This window comes from Chanos chanos, chromosome 1 (genome assembly GCF_902362185.1).
Source record: "Chanos chanos chromosome 1, fChaCha1.1, whole genome shotgun sequence".
Taxonomy (NCBI): Eukaryota; Metazoa; Chordata; class Actinopteri; order Gonorynchiformes; family Chanidae; genus Chanos; species Chanos chanos.
In genome coordinates this window covers 17,199,895-17,218,161 of record NC_044495.1, presented here as the reverse complement: position 1 = coordinate 17,218,161, position 18,267 = coordinate 17,199,895, and the positions used below count along the sequence as shown (strand labels likewise).

Sequence of the window (18,267 nt, the reverse complement as noted above, 5' to 3'; positions counted from 1 at the left end):
GAGTCTCTCTGCTCTGTCCATCACACAAACCCAAGCGGCTGATGACCCCCTTCATCCCGACGCACACACCTCTGATACACACACACTGTGTGTGAGTGTACACTGTGTTCTCCCTCACACAGTGGTCCCACACAGAGGCTTGACAGGAAGAGGAGGATTAAAGAGGAGAGAGTGGCATTCCCCAGCAACCCACCCCCTGGCAGCAGCTCCTCAGCTTAAGTGAATAGCACAAACTCACCCTGCACCTCTCCGTCTGCCTGGCGGCCAGAGACATACATCAGAGCAAAGCAAAAACACACTCACTGCAGCCATTCACTCACATTTTGTCCATTTGTTTTTTGTTCTTTTTTTTTTCTTTTTTGCTTCCATTTTTCCTGACCTACTAAAATCCTCCCAAGGATGTAGAAACTGTGAGGCACTTTTGAAACACACCCAAAGATACACACACACAGATACGCACATACACGCTCATCAAAATAAAATTACTCATTAACTGATAAAAGCATAGTAATTCTAAAATAAATACATGTTCAAACTAACAGTTCAGGCTATGGGCCGCCAGTGTCAGCAGAGACGGTGAGAGAGCACAAGAGAGTGAGAGAGACAGAGTCTCTGTGCTGTAAATGTCCCTATAAACTGGTCACACACTCCATGTCCTCATCTTCCAGTAAGCTGCTGTTCCGCTGGCCTGTCCCTGCTTCGTCTTCAGAGCCAGTGCCCCCAAGAAGCTCCTCTCTCTCTGAAGCATCGTCCCCGTGCGAGGACTCCTGGGCTGCGGCCTCTCTGCAGTGTACGACGGGAAGCAGGGTTCCGTTGTGACTCGGCTGACTGTTGCCATTAAGAATGTTGTCAGCAGCGTTCTCCATCTCCTCTATTGTCATATCACATGCATCGGCCAACTCGTGCTTAGTTACTTCAATGAAGGATGGGTCCTGTGCATAGAGTCCCAGTCCCTCTGATATCAACACCTGGGCAAGGGGAGGTGAGTTGTTGGGGGGGGCAAGGGGGGATGAGGAGGGCAGGAAAAGAGAGAACGAAAAGAGAGATGGAGAAAAGAGGGAGGGAAGAAAGGGTGGGAGGAACAGAGGGAGTAAGAAAGACAGGTGGGTGGGAGAGGGGGAGAGAAATAAAGATTATGAATCATGGGAACTGGAGTTTAATAGAAATATTTAACAAATGCTTTTGACTAGAGAGAAAGAGAGCTAAAAATTGAGAGAGGAGAAGAGGCAGAGGAGCAGAGGACAGAAAGAGAGCTGAAGATGTCCTTACTGCCTCCACCAGGCTGCCTGCACTGCCATGTGAATGTGAGCTCGAGTCCTTCCCCCCTACACAGGGCACGGTGAGTGAGACAGGCCGTGGGGGTCGCCCAGAGCTGGCCATGCTGTTTCCATTACTGTCCCTGTACCAGGGGCTGCAGTTAACAGACGGCAGGCTGCTGTTGAGCTTCTCATAGGAACCAGTTCCCTCCAGTCTCAGAGCTGGTACGGGCTGGTAGAGCTGACCGCGCGAACGTGCCCCAGGACTCACAGGAGGAGTGGAGCACAGGCGCGTGAATAACGTTGGAGAGTGACTCCGCCTTAGCAACGGACTCAAACCTGCCACTGCCAGAGCCTGTCCGTGTATGTACATTTGAAAGCGTTATTTTTTATGAATAAGGTTCATAGAGAGAGGTACATTTAAATTATATTATAGTTATAGACAGTTATTTTAGATCTGTGTTTCTATTTGTGTGTTATGGGAGATCTGTGGTTGTGTGTATGTGTGTGTGGCAGCACTAACCTGATGGTGAACTAGGTGCAGTGGCAGTGCTGTTTTCTGAGACACATCTGGTCTTGTTTGTCTCCTCAGACACTCCAGGTGAAAGGAAGATCGTCGCCCTGTAAGTGCGCATGGGTTTGGTACAGAGTTTAGGGTATGGTTGAGTCAGATCTACCCATTTTGGGCCTCAAAATTACTTCATGTGTACATTAGGGTGTATGCTGTATAATGGGTCCAGCCCCCTCCCGATAGTAGTAATGTAATAATAGTAGTCCCCACCTTTTGGTTTTCTAAATTTTGGCCTTTAGTAATCAAAGATGCCCTGATGTACTTCTCATTCCATTTCTCATTCAATTCAGTCAGATACTAACTACATAATGGTTCCATCTGTCTACTAAACACCTGCCCCATTACAAGTGAGAGTTAGTGACAGTTAGTAATTATTCAATTCTTTAAAAATATGGTCTACCATTGTAATTTCTGTCTAGGTTATCGTGTTGAGCTGTGCTTCAGTTACTCGTGTCCACATGCACTAACCAGCCCTTACAAGTCCAAAGTCTTACTGTCTACAAGGCGGTTCAAACTTCATTCTTAAACCCTGCTGACTCTGACTATCTGGAATCAGACTCAAGACAAGGAACAAAACCCGTGGATGGTTCCTTGTTCATTTTCATTATAAGCAAGAGTCCAGGTGGTTGTTCATACAGTAACCTTTAGGAAGCTGCTGTAACTGAGTCTTCAGACTGGAGTGACTTAGCTCTAGCACAAGCAAAAGGAGCTATCAATAGTGTAGAATATGGCTGGCTCAAATGACAGTTTCAAATTTTATTTCTTATCTAAAAAAACTGGCCCCTCAGTGTTTATGACTGGTCTCTGTAGGTGTGTGTTCCCTACCCAGTGCAGTAGGGCAGAGGAAGGCTCGTCTGGGAGACTGCCATGGCCGCTGCTCCTCCCCTTCCTCTCCCTCCTCCATTGGTGCCAGTTGTTTGCATTCTTCATCCTGATATTCTAACCTGCTCCAAAACAAACATACAAATGATTACAAACACACAAACATGCACACAGATGCGCGCACACACACACACATGCGCACAAAGGTACAGGTATATATCTGAGATATGGTGGAGTCATATGATAACAACACAAAAACTGATGCTTTGGCAAACAGTACTAAAAAAAAAAATAAAATACACCATTGAGCTTAAACTAATGAGATTATATGTATACTTAAGATCAGAGAATTAATGAAATTGAATAGAGTTGAATTTGAGTTAGTATGACATAAACAGGGCACATGTTAGAATACATTATGAAAGAGACAAACGCTTTGAAGAGTGGAGTGAAATATTAAACAAGGAGGGACAATTAATTTTCACATATTAAAGAATCAAAGAGATGATTAACAAGTAAAAGTAGACCATAAAAGTAGATCATAAATTAAGAAAGGAGAAGAGAAGCACTGAGGAAACACAGAGGAACAGAATAAAGTGTAGAGGGAGAGAAAAGGCAGAGGAGAAGAAAAAGGACAGGAACAGTACATTTCAGAGGACAGAATGTTCTGATCACTGCGGTACTCTCTCTCATCTGCAAATGTTTCATCAAATGTCTCCTCCGTGGACGCCTCCTCACGACGAATAATGGGAAGCCGGCTGTCACTGGAGTCTGAGCTGCACACACACGCACACATGCACATACACGTGCGCACACACACACACACACACAGTTAAGGTCAAAACGCAGTTCTTAGACCACGGTTCTTAAGCGAAGACAAAAGATCTAAAGCAAAAAGCCTGAAGGCAAAGCTGGCAAGGAGGTGATACCAAGAGCACTCACATTTTACTAAAACCTAACATGCACTTTACTTGCATCCTCCGTCATAAAGCCTCCTAGAACTGTGTCCAGTTATGTGAGGAGAACACTATAGTCCACCATGCTATGAAACATTCCCAACCTGTAAAATCTGATACAGACCAGGCCAAGGTGCTGATGACCTTTCTGTCATAAACAGTTCTGGGGGTAAATTGTTCATAGCTTCTTTCCATCTCCCACTATCTTTATGACGGAAGGCTGAGGTAAAGAGTTTCCTTCATGGGGCACAGTGACACCAGTTTCTACTCAACAATGGGATGAACTGACACACTGGTGTTCCTGCTTCACACGGCTTGTAGGAGCTTCAGAGAGAACACTACACACTGTGCTGCACAGGGGAGAAGCAATAACAAAGCTGAGTGAAGCTTAAGTTAGCACACTTTACACTACACTCTATGGACAGAGCTAGTGAAAGAGCTAAGAGAAGCTTAAGCTATCACTCTTAATGCTGTTTTCTATGGAAAGATAGTGAAAAGGCGAAAAGAAGCTTAATTGAGCACATTTAATGCTGTAGTCTATGGGGAGAGCTAGCAACAGAACTGAATGAATTGTATGCTATCAGCCTCAGCACTGTCCTCTACGAGGAAAGCCACTCACAAACAGTAGCGCTATGCTCAGGGTGGATCTTGATTGACTTTGGTCTAAGATTGTTGTAAAGATGAAAGTTTCAAAGTGAGAGCCCACACAGAAGTATAAAGGGATACAGATTACAGTCTTGTGATATGTGTGCATGCATATGTGTGGTGTGAGAACGTGTGTGTGTGCGCGTGTGTGTTTTTAAAAGATCCACCCTGGTATGGATGTGGGCTGCAATTGGCTTCCATACTGACGTCTAATCAACATCAAGACATTCTCCCTCTCTCTCTCTCTCTCTTTCCCAGAGAGAAACATACCGCATGAATGTGTCATAGAGACAGGTCCTGGTTAGAGTGATGGCAGCAGTGTGTGAGGGAGAGATAGAGGGACAGAGTTACTCATCTCACACTCTTCAGTGCTAACTATCTATGAGCACTGTGCTTACTGGCTCACTGTGGCCTCAGGATGGCCATCATCCTCAATCCTGAAACCCAGAACTGTATGTAACAAAAGCTGTATGAGTGGACTCAGCGGTCTAGGACTGTTACCTCTTGGTGGGGAAGCACCATGCAGGCCGTGGAAGTAGGACGGGTGTGAGTGGTGGGCCGCTGTGCCCGTCCACAGTGCTGATGGCAGGGCTGGGGTAGCGGTGACCAATCGCAGTGTTGTTGGCATTGTTGATGTTGGCATTGGAGCCTGAGGAAGAATAACTGCTGGGGGTGAAGGTTGAGTCCACCAATTTCTCGTGGGATGGGGATTCACCCTCACATGGGCTTCCTGCCTTGCTGATGTGCAGTGGCCTCTGTGTAGTGAAAGACTGTGGGAAAGAGCTACGCCCATCACTTTGATGGTAATAGCCGACATGGTTTCCGAAGAGGCCACCAGCTCGCTAACAAAGGGGAAGGAGAGAGCGAGAACAGATTCAGCATACACAAGAGCACACAACATACATCTTCTCTCTCTATATATATATATATACACATACATACACACACACACACACACACAGATATAGACATATCTATCTATCTATCTATCTATCTATCTATCTATCTATCTATCTATCTATCTATCTATCTATCTATCTATCTATCTATCTATCTATCTATCTCTCTCTATATATAGAGTAGGTAGTCCTCCCTTCAATATAATACCTTATAGACCATGCACTCTTCTGTATGTTACCTCACACATTCCTATACATCTATGAGCGACGCACAGATAAATACTTAAGCAAGCAGAGAGCCATAATGTCTATTATCAGGAAATAACTCCATTGTAAATCATTCATAAAAACTGGTATCTTATAAGAAAAACCATTCCCATGCAGTTCTGTATGGGACATCTCTCGTTTTTGCATCTAAGAGCTTTGTGTTACACCAATAAGGTTAGCATTACGTTTGTGTTAAACAGTCTCTCCATTCAGTTTAGACATTATAACTGCTCTGTAAAGCCATTCTGCCTGTAATTTGTCCTGGCTTTTCTGTAGTGGGATGGATGACTGCGAAGTGCAGATGGACAGATATAATGCAGCAACTTTTCATCTGAACGCTCTGATCACTAGTGTCTCTCACATTTAAGATCAGAACATAACCTAACATGCTACATCATACAGATCACTGTTAATGCTACTGCAGCTATTTACATCACCAGTATTACTATTAGGATATATGCATGTTGAGAGCAATGACAGATGCAGTGGGTATGTAGCTCAGGTCCAGTAGAAGCGGCCCAGCAGAAGCGACGACCAAGCCCCATACGAAGGGTGTGAGTGTGTGTGTATTTGAGTTCGTTTGGCCGACCTTTACCCTGAAGATATCATCCTCAGAGGCAGCACACACTGTCTCCTTCATGGCTTTCTCCAGCTCTTCCTCTGCAGTCAGGTCTCCCGATATCGCTCTACGGATCTCAGGGCCCATGTCATGCAGCGTCCGTAGTCCTGCCTGCTCATGTGTGAACACACACACACGCACACACACACACACAAACAGCCACAAGTGAATGAGATGGCCATAGCAGCGTCACATTAATAGCAATTCCTCGGACTGTGGAGTCCCACCTGCAGGGACAGAGCTGTCTTTGGTGGAACTTTGGCGACAAGCCCCTGTTCTTTCCGCTTCTTAAATTTCCTGAAGTATTCTTGGATCAAGAAGGTGGCGTAAAACTTCCCAACTGTAACTTCATCATCTGAGGAAACAGAAACAAGCATTTCACACCTGTCCGATCACAATGACACCTTATTGACCTTTGACCTGTAACAGACCTCCAGCTGGTGGTACGACTTGGTCCAGCAGCTTCATGCTGGTCCTCTTCCAGATCTTTTTTACAATGGCCCGCAGTTCCTCATTAGCCTGCTCTAAGTTCCCTATACATACACACACACACACACACACACACATACACAAACACACAACAACAATAACAACAAACAACAACAACAGTGTCAGAGAATTAAGAGGGCCAGCAGAGGGGACACTCTTTATAGCAGTCTCTTCTGCATGAGTGAAGAGTTGCTTACCTTCTGTTTTGATACGCAGCGCTGTGCGCACCAGAGCAAACAGTGTTGCGTTAAACATAACTGTGCCATCGCTGTTCAGTGGCATATTCATAGACACCAGACGCTGTTGAGAGAATACACACACAGACATTCAGAGGCCACCACAAGTGGTATGTTAAATGCTGTAGAATCACGGGATGTTTATACCTTGCATGCCACTCGATGTGGACACAGCTTCCCAAAGCCCAGAGGCGGCTGAATCCTTCTCAGCAATGTCACCACATCCAGGTGTTTAATCCGTCCCCTGCCACACACTCATACTGTTATTACATCCCTAATAACACATTCACTCACGTAATCATAACACAGTGATACCATACAAAGCATGGGGACAGAAATTCTGCCATGCTCACAGACACCTAAATTGCACAGAGAGTACAGGAAGTGAACTGACTTGGCCTCAGGGTCATATTCCGCCCAAATCCTCTTGAACTCATCGAGATGATGCGGCCCAAGGATGGACCAATCACGTGTCAGGTAGTCAAAATTATCCATGATGACAGCAACAAAAAGGTTAATGATCTGGGAAAGAAAGAAAGAAAGAAAGAAAGAAAGAAAGAAAGAAAGAAAATCTTGATGTATTTTTCTTTTTTTTATTCATCATTATGTTGTCCATTTTTCGAATAAATAATCTCGTAGGACCAACTGGACATCTGCCGGGTTAGGTAAAGCTGATAAAACCCTAAACCTACCCCTAAAAAATTAACATGTATAATGTTGTGGTAAATAAGATGATAAGATAGTAAGCAGGAGAGGGTGTATATGTACATGTTTGTGTATATATACTCACCAAAAAGGCACAGAGCATATAGAAGCTGACAAAGTAGATGATGGCAAAACTGCTGCCACAGTCCTCAGTGACTGACACATCTTCTGACCCCTTCTCACAAGGTCGGTTAGGAGAACAAGCCAACATGATCTCCTGCCAGGCCTCCCCTGTAGCACACCTGCATACAGGCACAGACAGCTCTTTACCTCTCTTAAGTGCATGCACAACTGTCATCATACTTCATGCATGAACACACACCAGATGTCATACAATACTCTGGCATGCACACACACACACACCTGGCATAAACATTGGGCATTTCCCTATGACAGCTCAATGCACAAATGCACCAATACACCCAGTCTTTACCAGTGTTTGACTTTAATAAAGTTATGTGTACTTCTAAAATTATAACCCCAGAGAACACCTGCTATTTATAAAGTGAAAAAAGTCATGCTATGCTATTTGTCAAAAAATCTCACTTCAGCATGAGCAAGAGAGTGAGAGAGCAAAAGAGAGAAAGAGAGACAGAGAGAGATCACCTGAAGAGGAGTAGGACAGCCTGTGGAAAGGTTTGGAAGTTGTTGTTGCGGTTGATCTGGCTATTGTCTCTCAGAGCAATCTTCCCAAACATCTGAAAAACACACATTCACATTACTGGATGAGGCAGACAAAAGCAATAAGAGAGAGAGCAAAAGACTATGAGAAATGAAGAGAGCAAGGGACCAGAGGATGTCAGATGTCTTACCTGCATTCCGATGACGGCATAGATGAAGAAGAGCATGACAATAAGCAAGGCAACATAAGGTAGAGCCTAAGGGAAAGAGAGAGAAAGATTACTAATGAGATCACAAATCAATTAAAACAATTTCGACAGAAAGAGAAGTGTTCTGTTATAATATGATAAGTAAGATCAGTTATTGTTTTCTCTAGCAACCTTTTAAAGCATTAGAGAAATGTTGTTGTTGGTTTTTTTGCCTCATTAACCCCTTTTCTCTCAGTTAAATGTTGTATAATTCCCAAGCATTTCTAACCCCCCTCACTTAGACAACACCCACACTGGTCAGGGAGGGTGTAGACTACTGCATGTCTCCCCACTACATGTGGAGACACCCACTGCTTTTTTTTTTACCAGACTTGGGATATCATCTCTGGGATAGTGTAAGACACACACAGGTTAATACCACGCTCCTCAAATCCATCCACGGAAAGTCATAACATTCTCACTAAATTTTTATTATATTTTGTAATTCTGGGACCCCTGCAGCTGGTGTCTGCAATGCCCAGTGAGTATCAAACACACCTTTACAGAAAAAAAGGAACAAGGGAGAGATGGGAAAAGTGTGCATCTGTGTGTGTGTGTGTGTGTCTGTCTGTTCTTACCTGAAAAGATTTGATGAAGGTCCAGAGCAGGGTTCGGATGCCCTCCCCCCGTGAGAGCAACTTTACAAGCCTCATCACTCGGAACAGGCGGAAAAACGTGATGGAAATCCGCGCATTGTCCTCTGTATTCTGGAGCCCCTTTTAATTTAGTTTCACACACATACACATACAAGCATACACCCACCCACACACACACAGCATTCACGTATAATCACAGGACACAGACACAGACACACACAAACATACACACACAGACACAAACATACACACACAGACACAAATTAATGTCTGAAATAAAAGACCTTGTGCAGACATTAGGAGAGAATGGGGCTGACAACTCTAGTGGTTTCATGAAAAATGGTGATAGTCCAAATGGACAGAGGGCAGTTTCCTCTAGAGAATCACTTTACTCTCACTCTCAGCATGTAATGAAGATGTGCTATTTTCACCTATCATGTCAATCAGTGCAACACAGACTTTTACTACTACAGCAACAGTAAATCTGACAGAATCACTGAAGACAAGAGTAGACAAGAGACAAGAGTTTCAAAAGCACAAACCACAGCTAACAAAAGATCTGCAAATGAAATGATGAATTACACAATTTAAATACAATGAAAATATGAAAAAAATCTAGTAACTAAATAAAATCAAAATGAACTTTACAGCTCATTGATCATTTGAAACAGAGACTCGTGACTGTGTGGTATTCAACAACAGCTTCATACAATATGTACACAATATGCTACAAACTGCAGAGTGAGAGTGTGATCTGCCCTGGCTCAGCCATTTTCCCTAAAACCACCAGCACTGCCTACAACCACAAACCACGCGCCCTCTGGAAAAGATGGTTGTGGATAAGACAGGGAGCAACTACGTCACACACAGAGAGCAGTATGTTCACATGATCATGGCACACCAACCACAAAGCTTCGAAGAGGCGTCACTCATAGGGGAGCTAGGCAATGGACATACAACATGAATCAATGACACACTGCTTAAGCCCAATGCCACAGTGATGGGGAGGGCATGCTAGTATGGGTGATGGAGGGAAAGAAGTGACGTGGGAGGGGGGAGTGCAGATGAGGATGGTGGGTGTGCGGGGCAGGAGGCGGAGTTTACCGTCGGTTTGTACCATTGGTCTTACCACAGAGGAGTGGGTGGTCGAGGAGTGGTCTGCTGGCTTTAAAGAAAGGCACACAGATCAACGCTATAGCAGGGCTGACACCCCACACAGCACCTTGGACAGGGTAGTGTGAGTGTATGTGTCGAAGTTGTGTGGAGTGTGTTTGGGTTCATACATGTATGTATGTGTGTGTGTTTGTGTATATGCATATCTATGTATGTGTGTGTGTGTGTGTGTGTGTGTGTGTTGGGATGAGACACCTCCTATAGCACGTCTGTCTTTCTGCCAGAGGGGTCAGTGTAGCGTATGATCCCTGAGAGATGCAGCCATCCACTGGCCACCAGTGATACTGCTGTCACAGGCTGACTGAGGGGAAACTGACTACAGCACACCGAGATTCAGATCTCCTCTCAGAAACACAAACTCAAACACACACACAAAAGCATGTGTGTGGGACACTGGAGTATAGTAGTGTGTGTTTACTGAAGGAGTTCCTGATTCTCAGATGATATGGGGGTGAAATGAAAGGCCCACTGACTAACGTCAGACAGCTAAAATTCTGAGAACACTGAACTCCATAACAGTTACATTAACATGAGGCCTAACCCTGCCAAACACAGAGTGGCAGCGGGAGCTTTCATGCCACCTTTCAGACCTTCAGTGATGGGGTGGGGGGTGGGGTACGACTGTGAGGTGGGGGGCATTTTGGTGGGTTTTAAAATGATGTTTAAAGGATGAGAACAAGAAGCTGTGATCTGTGTTCTTCATAGTGTGTACTGACTGAGGGCTATGAATGCTCTTCAAGTCTGAATACAGGTAATGAGTCCATGTATTATCCCTGACTATCTGTTTAATGCACAAGAGTGTGAATGTGTCTGCTATGGAAGGAGGGAGCACTGTAAGGTCTCTCTTTCTCCCTCAGTGTGTGTGTGTGTGTGTGTGTGTCTGTGTGTGCGTGTGTGTGTGTGTGTGTGTGTGTGTGTTAGGAGAGTTGAAGAGGGGATGTGTGCAGAGCTGCATAAGGAATTGCATGCAATAGGCTAAATTCGATTCAAACCAGACTTTAAATTGTAAATTCACTTTATCATTACTCCACAGTAAAGTAACCCTTCGTTTGCCTTAGTTTAGCAATTGATAATAGCTTAGTTAGCCAGAAATCGCTCTGTCAGAAAGGCTCATGCTTAAGAGCTGCAGAGGACCTGGCAACCCTAATCATGCACACTGTACACAAACATCACAGCATCTAAAAACACATTCCAACTGTGCAACTGTGAGACTGCAGATGTGACAAATTGTTGCACAAAATAGACACTGTGTCTTGAGAAACTGAACTGTCACAAAGTGAGTGTCTCACGTTGCATTACAGCAGTCTTTCTGAAATCTGTAGGTACCACAGCTCTCTGGCTCACTGTAAACATCAACAAATCAGTGTTTCAATCCAGATTTATTTATGAATGCTGCATTTCGGATTTCAGTAATTACACAATGCTCAGATTGTTGAATGCTCCTTTTTTGTAGAATGAAATGCCTGGAAGACTTCATTGTTTAGAAGAATGTAGGGCCGTAATTGGTGCCATTGCTAGTTGTCATGCAGCCAGAGACCAGGGCTACCCTGCTGCCATTAGAGATGAACAGAAACAGCACAAACTGAAGGAAGGACAGAGAAAGAAAAAAACATTCATAAAGAGAAAGGGGTGCAGTGGAAGGATCAGCTCAGATGGATAGAAGAGAAAAAGGCATTCAGAGGAAGGATGCAATGTGGCATCGCCAGGACAATAGCACCACTAACAGTACTACTACCTCACCGTTCTCCACCGACTATGTAGTCAGCCTAGCACTCCTGCTTCAGGCTGATCTGTGGTGGAGAGCATGAAATGCTGGACTCTATCTGACTGACCGCTGGCCTCTCACCTCATATCAGAGCATGTGCTATCTGCTAATGAGACTTCCTGATCATCTACCTTCAACAATTGCTAGGTTATCACAAAAAAAGTACTGTGCGTTTCTTTAGAAAAAACAAACAAACAAACAAACAAAAAAACAAACCAACGGAAAATTAAAAAGGAACAAAACAAAGCAAAAAAACCCCCAAAAACCCAAAAAGATAACTAAAAGGACAATGCAAACACAATGCTCTTTTAATGTCATGCTTTAAATTCAGACTGAATTGAAAATGAAGGGAGGTTCTAAAAAAGGAAGATCAAACCAAACTCAGAGTGCAGTGCAGAGTGTAAGGGCTGTATAGCACAGCAAGGCATATAACTCTGTATACGTCTCTGTGTCTGAGTCAGCTACCAATCATAACAAGCCCTCGACTTTTCTAGAGCAGAAAGTTTCCCTTTCAGAGAGATCAACAATATACTGATGGGTCTCCCATGAAAGCTCTCCTCATATTAATACACATCATGGAGTGAGAGTGAAAATGTCACTGCACAACAGCCTCCATAGTTAGCATGTGAGAAAGAGTCAGTAAGGCCTCTGCTCTTGGAGCACTTAACCGAAGTTTTTTTTTTTTTTTTAAATACAGCCTACCATAAATCAAACCTCAGTGCCAGGTCTGTAAAAAAGACAGTTAATCCAAGACTAGTTTTTAAACGAGATCCTAATTTAAATTCAGTGAATCGGATATTCTTCTGACCTCTGTTGAAACCATTTTTGATGTTTCATCTTTTGAAGGTGAATTCTGCCAAGAACAAATGAGACAGTTCGGATGTTCATGGGAACCAAACTGCTGATTAATACTGTGGTAATGGATATTCAGCATTCTGAAGGCAGAATAATGTTAAAGATCTATTTCCTAATGTATGCTCTAATCGGTAAGGACTGAAAGCCCCTTCATAAGAAAGCGAAACAGAACTTTCTGCTCATTTCCAGTATCTGGATTCCTGACACCTTCAGCAAAGTATAAATAAACGTTTTTCTAATGTAAATCTGACTTCAGTTTTCATGGTCATATCTGCTCTGAGGACGGGCAGAGTATATAGCCCTGCTTGCTCATGCTATACAGAGTCAGTCAAGGCTCAGTGTGCTCTGGTAGAAAGCACAGAGTAAAAGAAGGGAAAACAAAAGTCAAACTCATCAACCAGGGTGCTGAGACAATGCAATAGTGTTATTTCTATTGATTGTGTCGGGTGAGAGAGAGGAGCAGGCAGACATTCTGAGGGCTGGGGTTACTTACGTTCACCTCAGTGATTGCTATGTCAACAACGCTGCCCACAACAATAAGGGCATCAAATGTGTTCCATGCATCAACAAAATAATGCTGTATTGGGTGGAAAAGAGACAGAACAAAACCAAAATCAAAAGAAAAAAATGAAAGGAAAAGAAAGGGAGAGAGGGAAAATAAGAAGGAAAAAGTTATATATGAATGCTTACTTTGATTCATTGAAGAAAAGGGGAAAAGTCAAAATGAAGCAACAGTCGTGGAAAATGTGAAAAATAAATAATAAAATCCAAGAAATGACAGAGGACCTACAGTTGGCCATGCTTGATCATGGGAAAAGAACGTCATCAATAACACAGAACGAAGAGAACAGGCAGAGCTCTTCCATTAGTCACAGTGTTAGTCACAGTGATATATCACATCATCACAGCCTTAAAGAGAAAAACAACTGTGCTCTCTTGCTCTCTCTCTCTATCTCTAATGCCCTCTAATTCTCTCTCTCTCCATCTTTTTCTCTCTTTCTCTCTCTCTCTCTCTCTCCCTCCTATCTCTATATTTCTCTCATTAAAACCAGTTCTAATCACACAACAGAAATACCATGCCACCATGGTGATGGAAACCATAGTGGTAAGCCACCATCTCGCCTTCAGGGGTAGGGGACAGGAAAAGAGGTGGAACTTCAGGTGGGAAACAGGGACGAAGTATGAAAGACAAGAGGAGTAAAAAAGAGAAGAAGACAAAAGATGGACACTGCAGGTAGGAAGATGGACAGATGGAGGAGAAAGAAAGAAAGTGACAGAGAGACAGAAAGAGAAAAGAAAGACAGGGAGTTGGAGAGAGAAAGAGAAAGTAAGACAGAGTGAGAGAGAGAGGTGGCAATGTACTTACGTTGATCTCACTCAGAATGACGTCTATAATGCTGCCAATTACGATGAGGAAGTCAAAAACATTCCAGGGATCACTAAAGTAACCCTACACAGGATGAGGGGGTAGGTGGGGGGTGAGAGAGGGCAGTTAGACAGGCATTATTATATGGAAGAGTGCTATACAGCTAGTTGTGCTCCACACGCACTTAGGGCCAGATTAGCTGTCAAATTAAACGTATCTCTCAAGGCCAAACCCAATATATCCCAGAGACAGTGCAGTGGCTTTGCATCTGACTGAAACACAGCTTGTATATGTGGATTTTCTAGAGCAGAAGGGCAATAAATGGTGTGATTGTGAGTAGAGCTTTGGATTGCTAGCTGAAGCAGGATCACTGGCTGTGTAGACTGGAGATTTTGCCTGTGTCTACTCTCTCTGCTTTGGGGAGGAATACAGAGGGGCAGAGGGTAGGAGAGCTCTGGAGGAAAGACAGCATAATGATGGACCTGAAGAAAAGGTATTCTCAGAAGATTCTTATCACTGCGACCAATTTATCACTAACCCCACCAAACCCAGTCATCTACTACAGGAAAACGGCATTACTGAGAAAGAGAGAGAGAGACTAAGGGTTAATCCTAGGACTTTTCTTATCATTTCACTTTCCAAATCATCAGCCTCACACTGTCATCAGAATTATACAAGTCAGTGTTATCAACAATGTTTCAGACTCATACGGTTATTTACAGTTGGACCTGGAGACATGTAGCCATTTCCTGGAAGAACACACATTAACATTTCTAAATGAACCCGGGTGCTAGAAAATGTAAACAATTCAGGCAACATCTGAAAGGTTAGTTATCATACAAAAACAATGTGTCACGTAATTCAAAACCCTGTGAGTTTTTCACACCTAAAATCAGGATGGACACTTTGAATGCTCTACTGGATTGTTAGCACAACATCCAAGAGAAAATGTTGCAGTGACCTTAAGATCACTGTTGTTTACAGAGATCTCTCTCAAATAATTCAATAAACAACAACTCACAGTGTTTTGCTGTAATGGACAGTAACTTGTAGGTACTATGCTCATTTTTTGGTCCCTAAGGTAAGCCATCACTTTCTAACAATAAATAATACATCACAGTCATGTTTAATGAAACATAAATATATTTGTTATTTATTTGCTCCAGATGGAATGCCAGGTGAGAAGGATTCCTCTGAGCAGCTAGAGTAGCGTGAGTATCTGCTATGTCTGCATGTCAATACTGAACTGATTAAATAAATAACAATATACAACAGATCACAATAACTGAGAACACTCAGGGTTATGTCAATACCTCTGCTCTGTCGTTGGCCAAATGAATTATATCACAGTTAGTTGTGTCGATGGTCTGAATAAGAACAAGCTTTAAGGCTGTTAGAAGTAACTGTCAGTCTAGTTCTTATAAGAGATACAGTAGTTTTGACTGTATTGTGTATCAGAGCTAGCTATCTGTTCAGTGTGAAATTCAACACGCACCCTTGGCTTGAAGGCGATGAGTTTAAGGATCATCTCCACGGTGAAGAGGCCAGTGAAGAGCATGTTGAGGATGTTCATGGCTTTGTTGAAGGACTGTGACTGACCATGATGCTGTACACAGGAAAAACACAGAATAAATATCAGCTTTAATCTTACGTCAGTCAATCCATCTATCCTTCTATCTATTCATCCATCCATCCATTGATCCATACATACATACATCTGGCAGTCACAAGGTTTACCTGCATGGCAAGGCAGATGGTGTTGAGAAGAATGAGTGTGAACATCAGGTACTCAAAGTAGGTGGAGTTGACCACGTACCACACCTTGTACTGGTATGGGTTTTTCGGGATGTACCTGCGTAGTGGCCTTGCTTTCAGAGCATACTCCACACACTGCCGCTGTGCCATGGCACGGACAAAGACACAAAGACACACAGATTCAGATCATATTGTGCCACAAACCACACGTTTTCATACTTTTATTTGTCCAAAGACACCAAACTGCTGAGGAGACTTGCCCCAAACCCAGAACCCAAAACCCAAAACGGATTCCCTATACCTGGTTCTTGTCCAGCTCGCAGTTCTTATATTCCTGTTCTCCCTGCTCCTGGAATGTGACGATGACAAAACCCACGAATATGTTCATCATGAAGAAGGCAATGATGATGATATAGATGATGAAGAAAATAGAGATGACAACACGGTAATTGTAGATTGGGCCAACATCCTCAGCATGTGAGTCTATGGCTCTATACAGAAGCCTGGGGAAAAACACACACACACACACATACTCTTATTACTTAGCCCTGAAGGGGAATGTCTGTGTGTGTGTGTGTGTGTGTGTGTGTGTGAGTGTGAGTGTGTGTGTGTGTGTGTGTGTGTGTGTGTGTGTGTGTGCGCGCACGCATGTGAATTTTGACATTTGTGTTTGCGGTGCCTACAGACCCTGGCCAGCCTTCAAAGGTGGACACAGCGAATAGAGCCATCATGCCGGTCAGAACATTATCAAAGTTAAAGTCACTGTTTTCCCACGTCCGGGGAGCTCTCAGAGGCTTTCCCACATTCCCATCCTTATAGAGGATGTAGGACCCCCTGAAACACAAATACACACGCACACACACCCACACACACGCGCACACACACACACACACAGTATGAGAGAGAGAGAGAAAGAGAGAGAGAGAGAGAGAGAGAGAGAGAGAGAAAGACTAAAACTAAGAGAGTATACAACTGTGTTAGCATGGATTTTGTCTTTCACTTCAAGAATACACATTATAAACTATATATTCTACCTGCACTCTGCCTGTGTTTGTTTAGAGGAGTCTGTGCAGTAATAGAACTTCCCCTGCAAAATACAGAACAGTTGTCACAAGAGGAAAAAAACAAAACAAACAAACATCTTACACAGACTTCAGCATGGCTGCAAATAATAAAATTAAAATGTGCCCTTGTGTACAAAACAGTATTAGATGATGAAATAATGTTGTCTCTCTAGGGTTTTTGTTGTACATCTGCAGTGTAAAATGCTCTTGGACCCTCTCACCTTAAAGAGCTGGACGCCGATGCAGGCAAACATGAACTGCAGCAGCGTTGTGACGATTACAATGTTCCCAATGGTTCGGATTGCCACAAACACACACTGCACCACATGCTGAGGGCACAAAACAAAGTCCAAACTACTAACTGTATTTTTTCAGATATACAGTGGAAAGGGAGAGCAACATGGCAGCGGAGCAAGAGAGAGAGAAAGAGAGAGAGAGAGATAGAGAGAGAGAGAGAGAGAGAGAGGGCAGACTCACTTTGAGGCCCTTGGCTCTGTTGATGGCTCGTAATGGCCGTAGTACTCTCAGCACTCTAAGAATCTTGACTACATTAATGGCACTTGACCTACAGCAGAGCAGACTAGACTCAGTACATTGTAATGAGAAGGCAACAGAATAACATGCAAGAGCTGAGTTTTTTAATGAAACAAATATTAGTCATGACAATAATGTAGTATTACTTAAACATTAGGTTTGATGGTACTGACTGAACAGAACAGCGCATCTTAGTATTTGACTGAACAGAACTAGTAAATGTAGAAGGACTCACTGTATCCCAGAGGAGATGAGCGACACACTGACCACCACCAGATCCAGAATGTTAAAATAATTACGACAGAAAGAGCCCTTGTGCAGGAAGGCTCCATATGCTGTCATCTGAACAGACAGCAAAACAGAAAAATAGAGAGATTCAGATTGTTGTTCTTACTGGGTTAGAATGAATATGGACTCAAATGATTTCAACTGATTTGAGCGATTTAGGAAACAGATTTTACCTTTAGTATAATCTCAATGGTGAAGAGTCCCGTAAATACATAATCTGCATAGCCTAGAATCTGTCAGAACCACAGACATTAAATCAAGCTCCACTCACAACTCACTTAGCACACTTTACATACAATGGCTGGGTGACCCGGTGTTTGTGTGTGTCTGTGTGTGTGTGTGTCAGTATGTACCTTGTTCCTGGAAGAGTCGCTCTTTACGGGGTCCTCAGCTGCAAGGGAGATGCTGCTCAGCAGGATGAAGAAGAGGATGAGGTTGGTGAAGATGTTGTGATTAACAATCTTATGACATAAAACCCTGAACCTGGAGACAGAGGAGGGGAAGGGAGGGGTGAGGTAATTAGGAATTTGGAGAAAT

The 18,267-nt window shown here is 43.3% G+C and overlaps 1 protein-coding gene across 1 annotated transcript in view; it reads right to left on the bottom strand.

The window, feature by feature from the left end:
- Positions 1 to 629: 629 nt before the first annotated feature.
- Positions 630 to 18,267, bottom strand: part of cacna1c (calcium channel, voltage-dependent, L type, alpha 1C subunit) — a 128,132-nt gene continuing 110,494 nt past the window's right edge. The window contains exons 20-48 of the mRNA XM_030766455.1: positions 18,084 to 18,213; positions 17,904 to 17,963; positions 17,678 to 17,784; positions 17,386 to 17,473; positions 17,130 to 17,237; positions 16,879 to 16,931; positions 16,532 to 16,678; positions 16,146 to 16,347; positions 15,827 to 15,985; positions 15,585 to 15,695; positions 14,090 to 14,173; positions 10,048 to 10,095; positions 8,913 to 9,050; positions 8,278 to 8,343; positions 8,072 to 8,163; positions 7,551 to 7,707; positions 7,155 to 7,282; positions 6,908 to 7,004; positions 6,722 to 6,824; positions 6,467 to 6,568; positions 6,263 to 6,390; positions 6,006 to 6,146; positions 4,752 to 5,092; positions 4,521 to 4,547; positions 3,297 to 3,425; positions 2,653 to 2,771; positions 1,780 to 1,877; positions 1,270 to 1,611; positions 630 to 968 (exon numbers count right to left, since the gene is read on the bottom strand). Coding sequence (XP_030622315.1) covers positions 630 to 968; positions 1,270 to 1,611; positions 1,780 to 1,877; positions 2,653 to 2,771; positions 3,297 to 3,425; positions 4,521 to 4,547; positions 4,752 to 5,092; positions 6,006 to 6,146; positions 6,263 to 6,390; positions 6,467 to 6,568; positions 6,722 to 6,824; positions 6,908 to 7,004; positions 7,155 to 7,282; positions 7,551 to 7,707; positions 8,072 to 8,163; positions 8,278 to 8,343; positions 8,913 to 9,050; positions 10,048 to 10,095; positions 14,090 to 14,173; positions 15,585 to 15,695; positions 15,827 to 15,985; positions 16,146 to 16,347; positions 16,532 to 16,678; positions 16,879 to 16,931; positions 17,130 to 17,237; positions 17,386 to 17,473; positions 17,678 to 17,784; positions 17,904 to 17,963; positions 18,084 to 18,213 — 3,844 coding nt within the window. The remainder of the gene's footprint in view (positions 969 to 1,269; positions 1,612 to 1,779; positions 1,878 to 2,652; positions 2,772 to 3,296; positions 3,426 to 4,520; positions 4,548 to 4,751; positions 5,093 to 6,005; positions 6,147 to 6,262; positions 6,391 to 6,466; positions 6,569 to 6,721; positions 6,825 to 6,907; positions 7,005 to 7,154; positions 7,283 to 7,550; positions 7,708 to 8,071; positions 8,164 to 8,277; positions 8,344 to 8,912; positions 9,051 to 10,047; positions 10,096 to 14,089; positions 14,174 to 15,584; positions 15,696 to 15,826; positions 15,986 to 16,145; positions 16,348 to 16,531; positions 16,679 to 16,878; positions 16,932 to 17,129; positions 17,238 to 17,385; positions 17,474 to 17,677; positions 17,785 to 17,903; positions 17,964 to 18,083; positions 18,214 to 18,267) is intronic.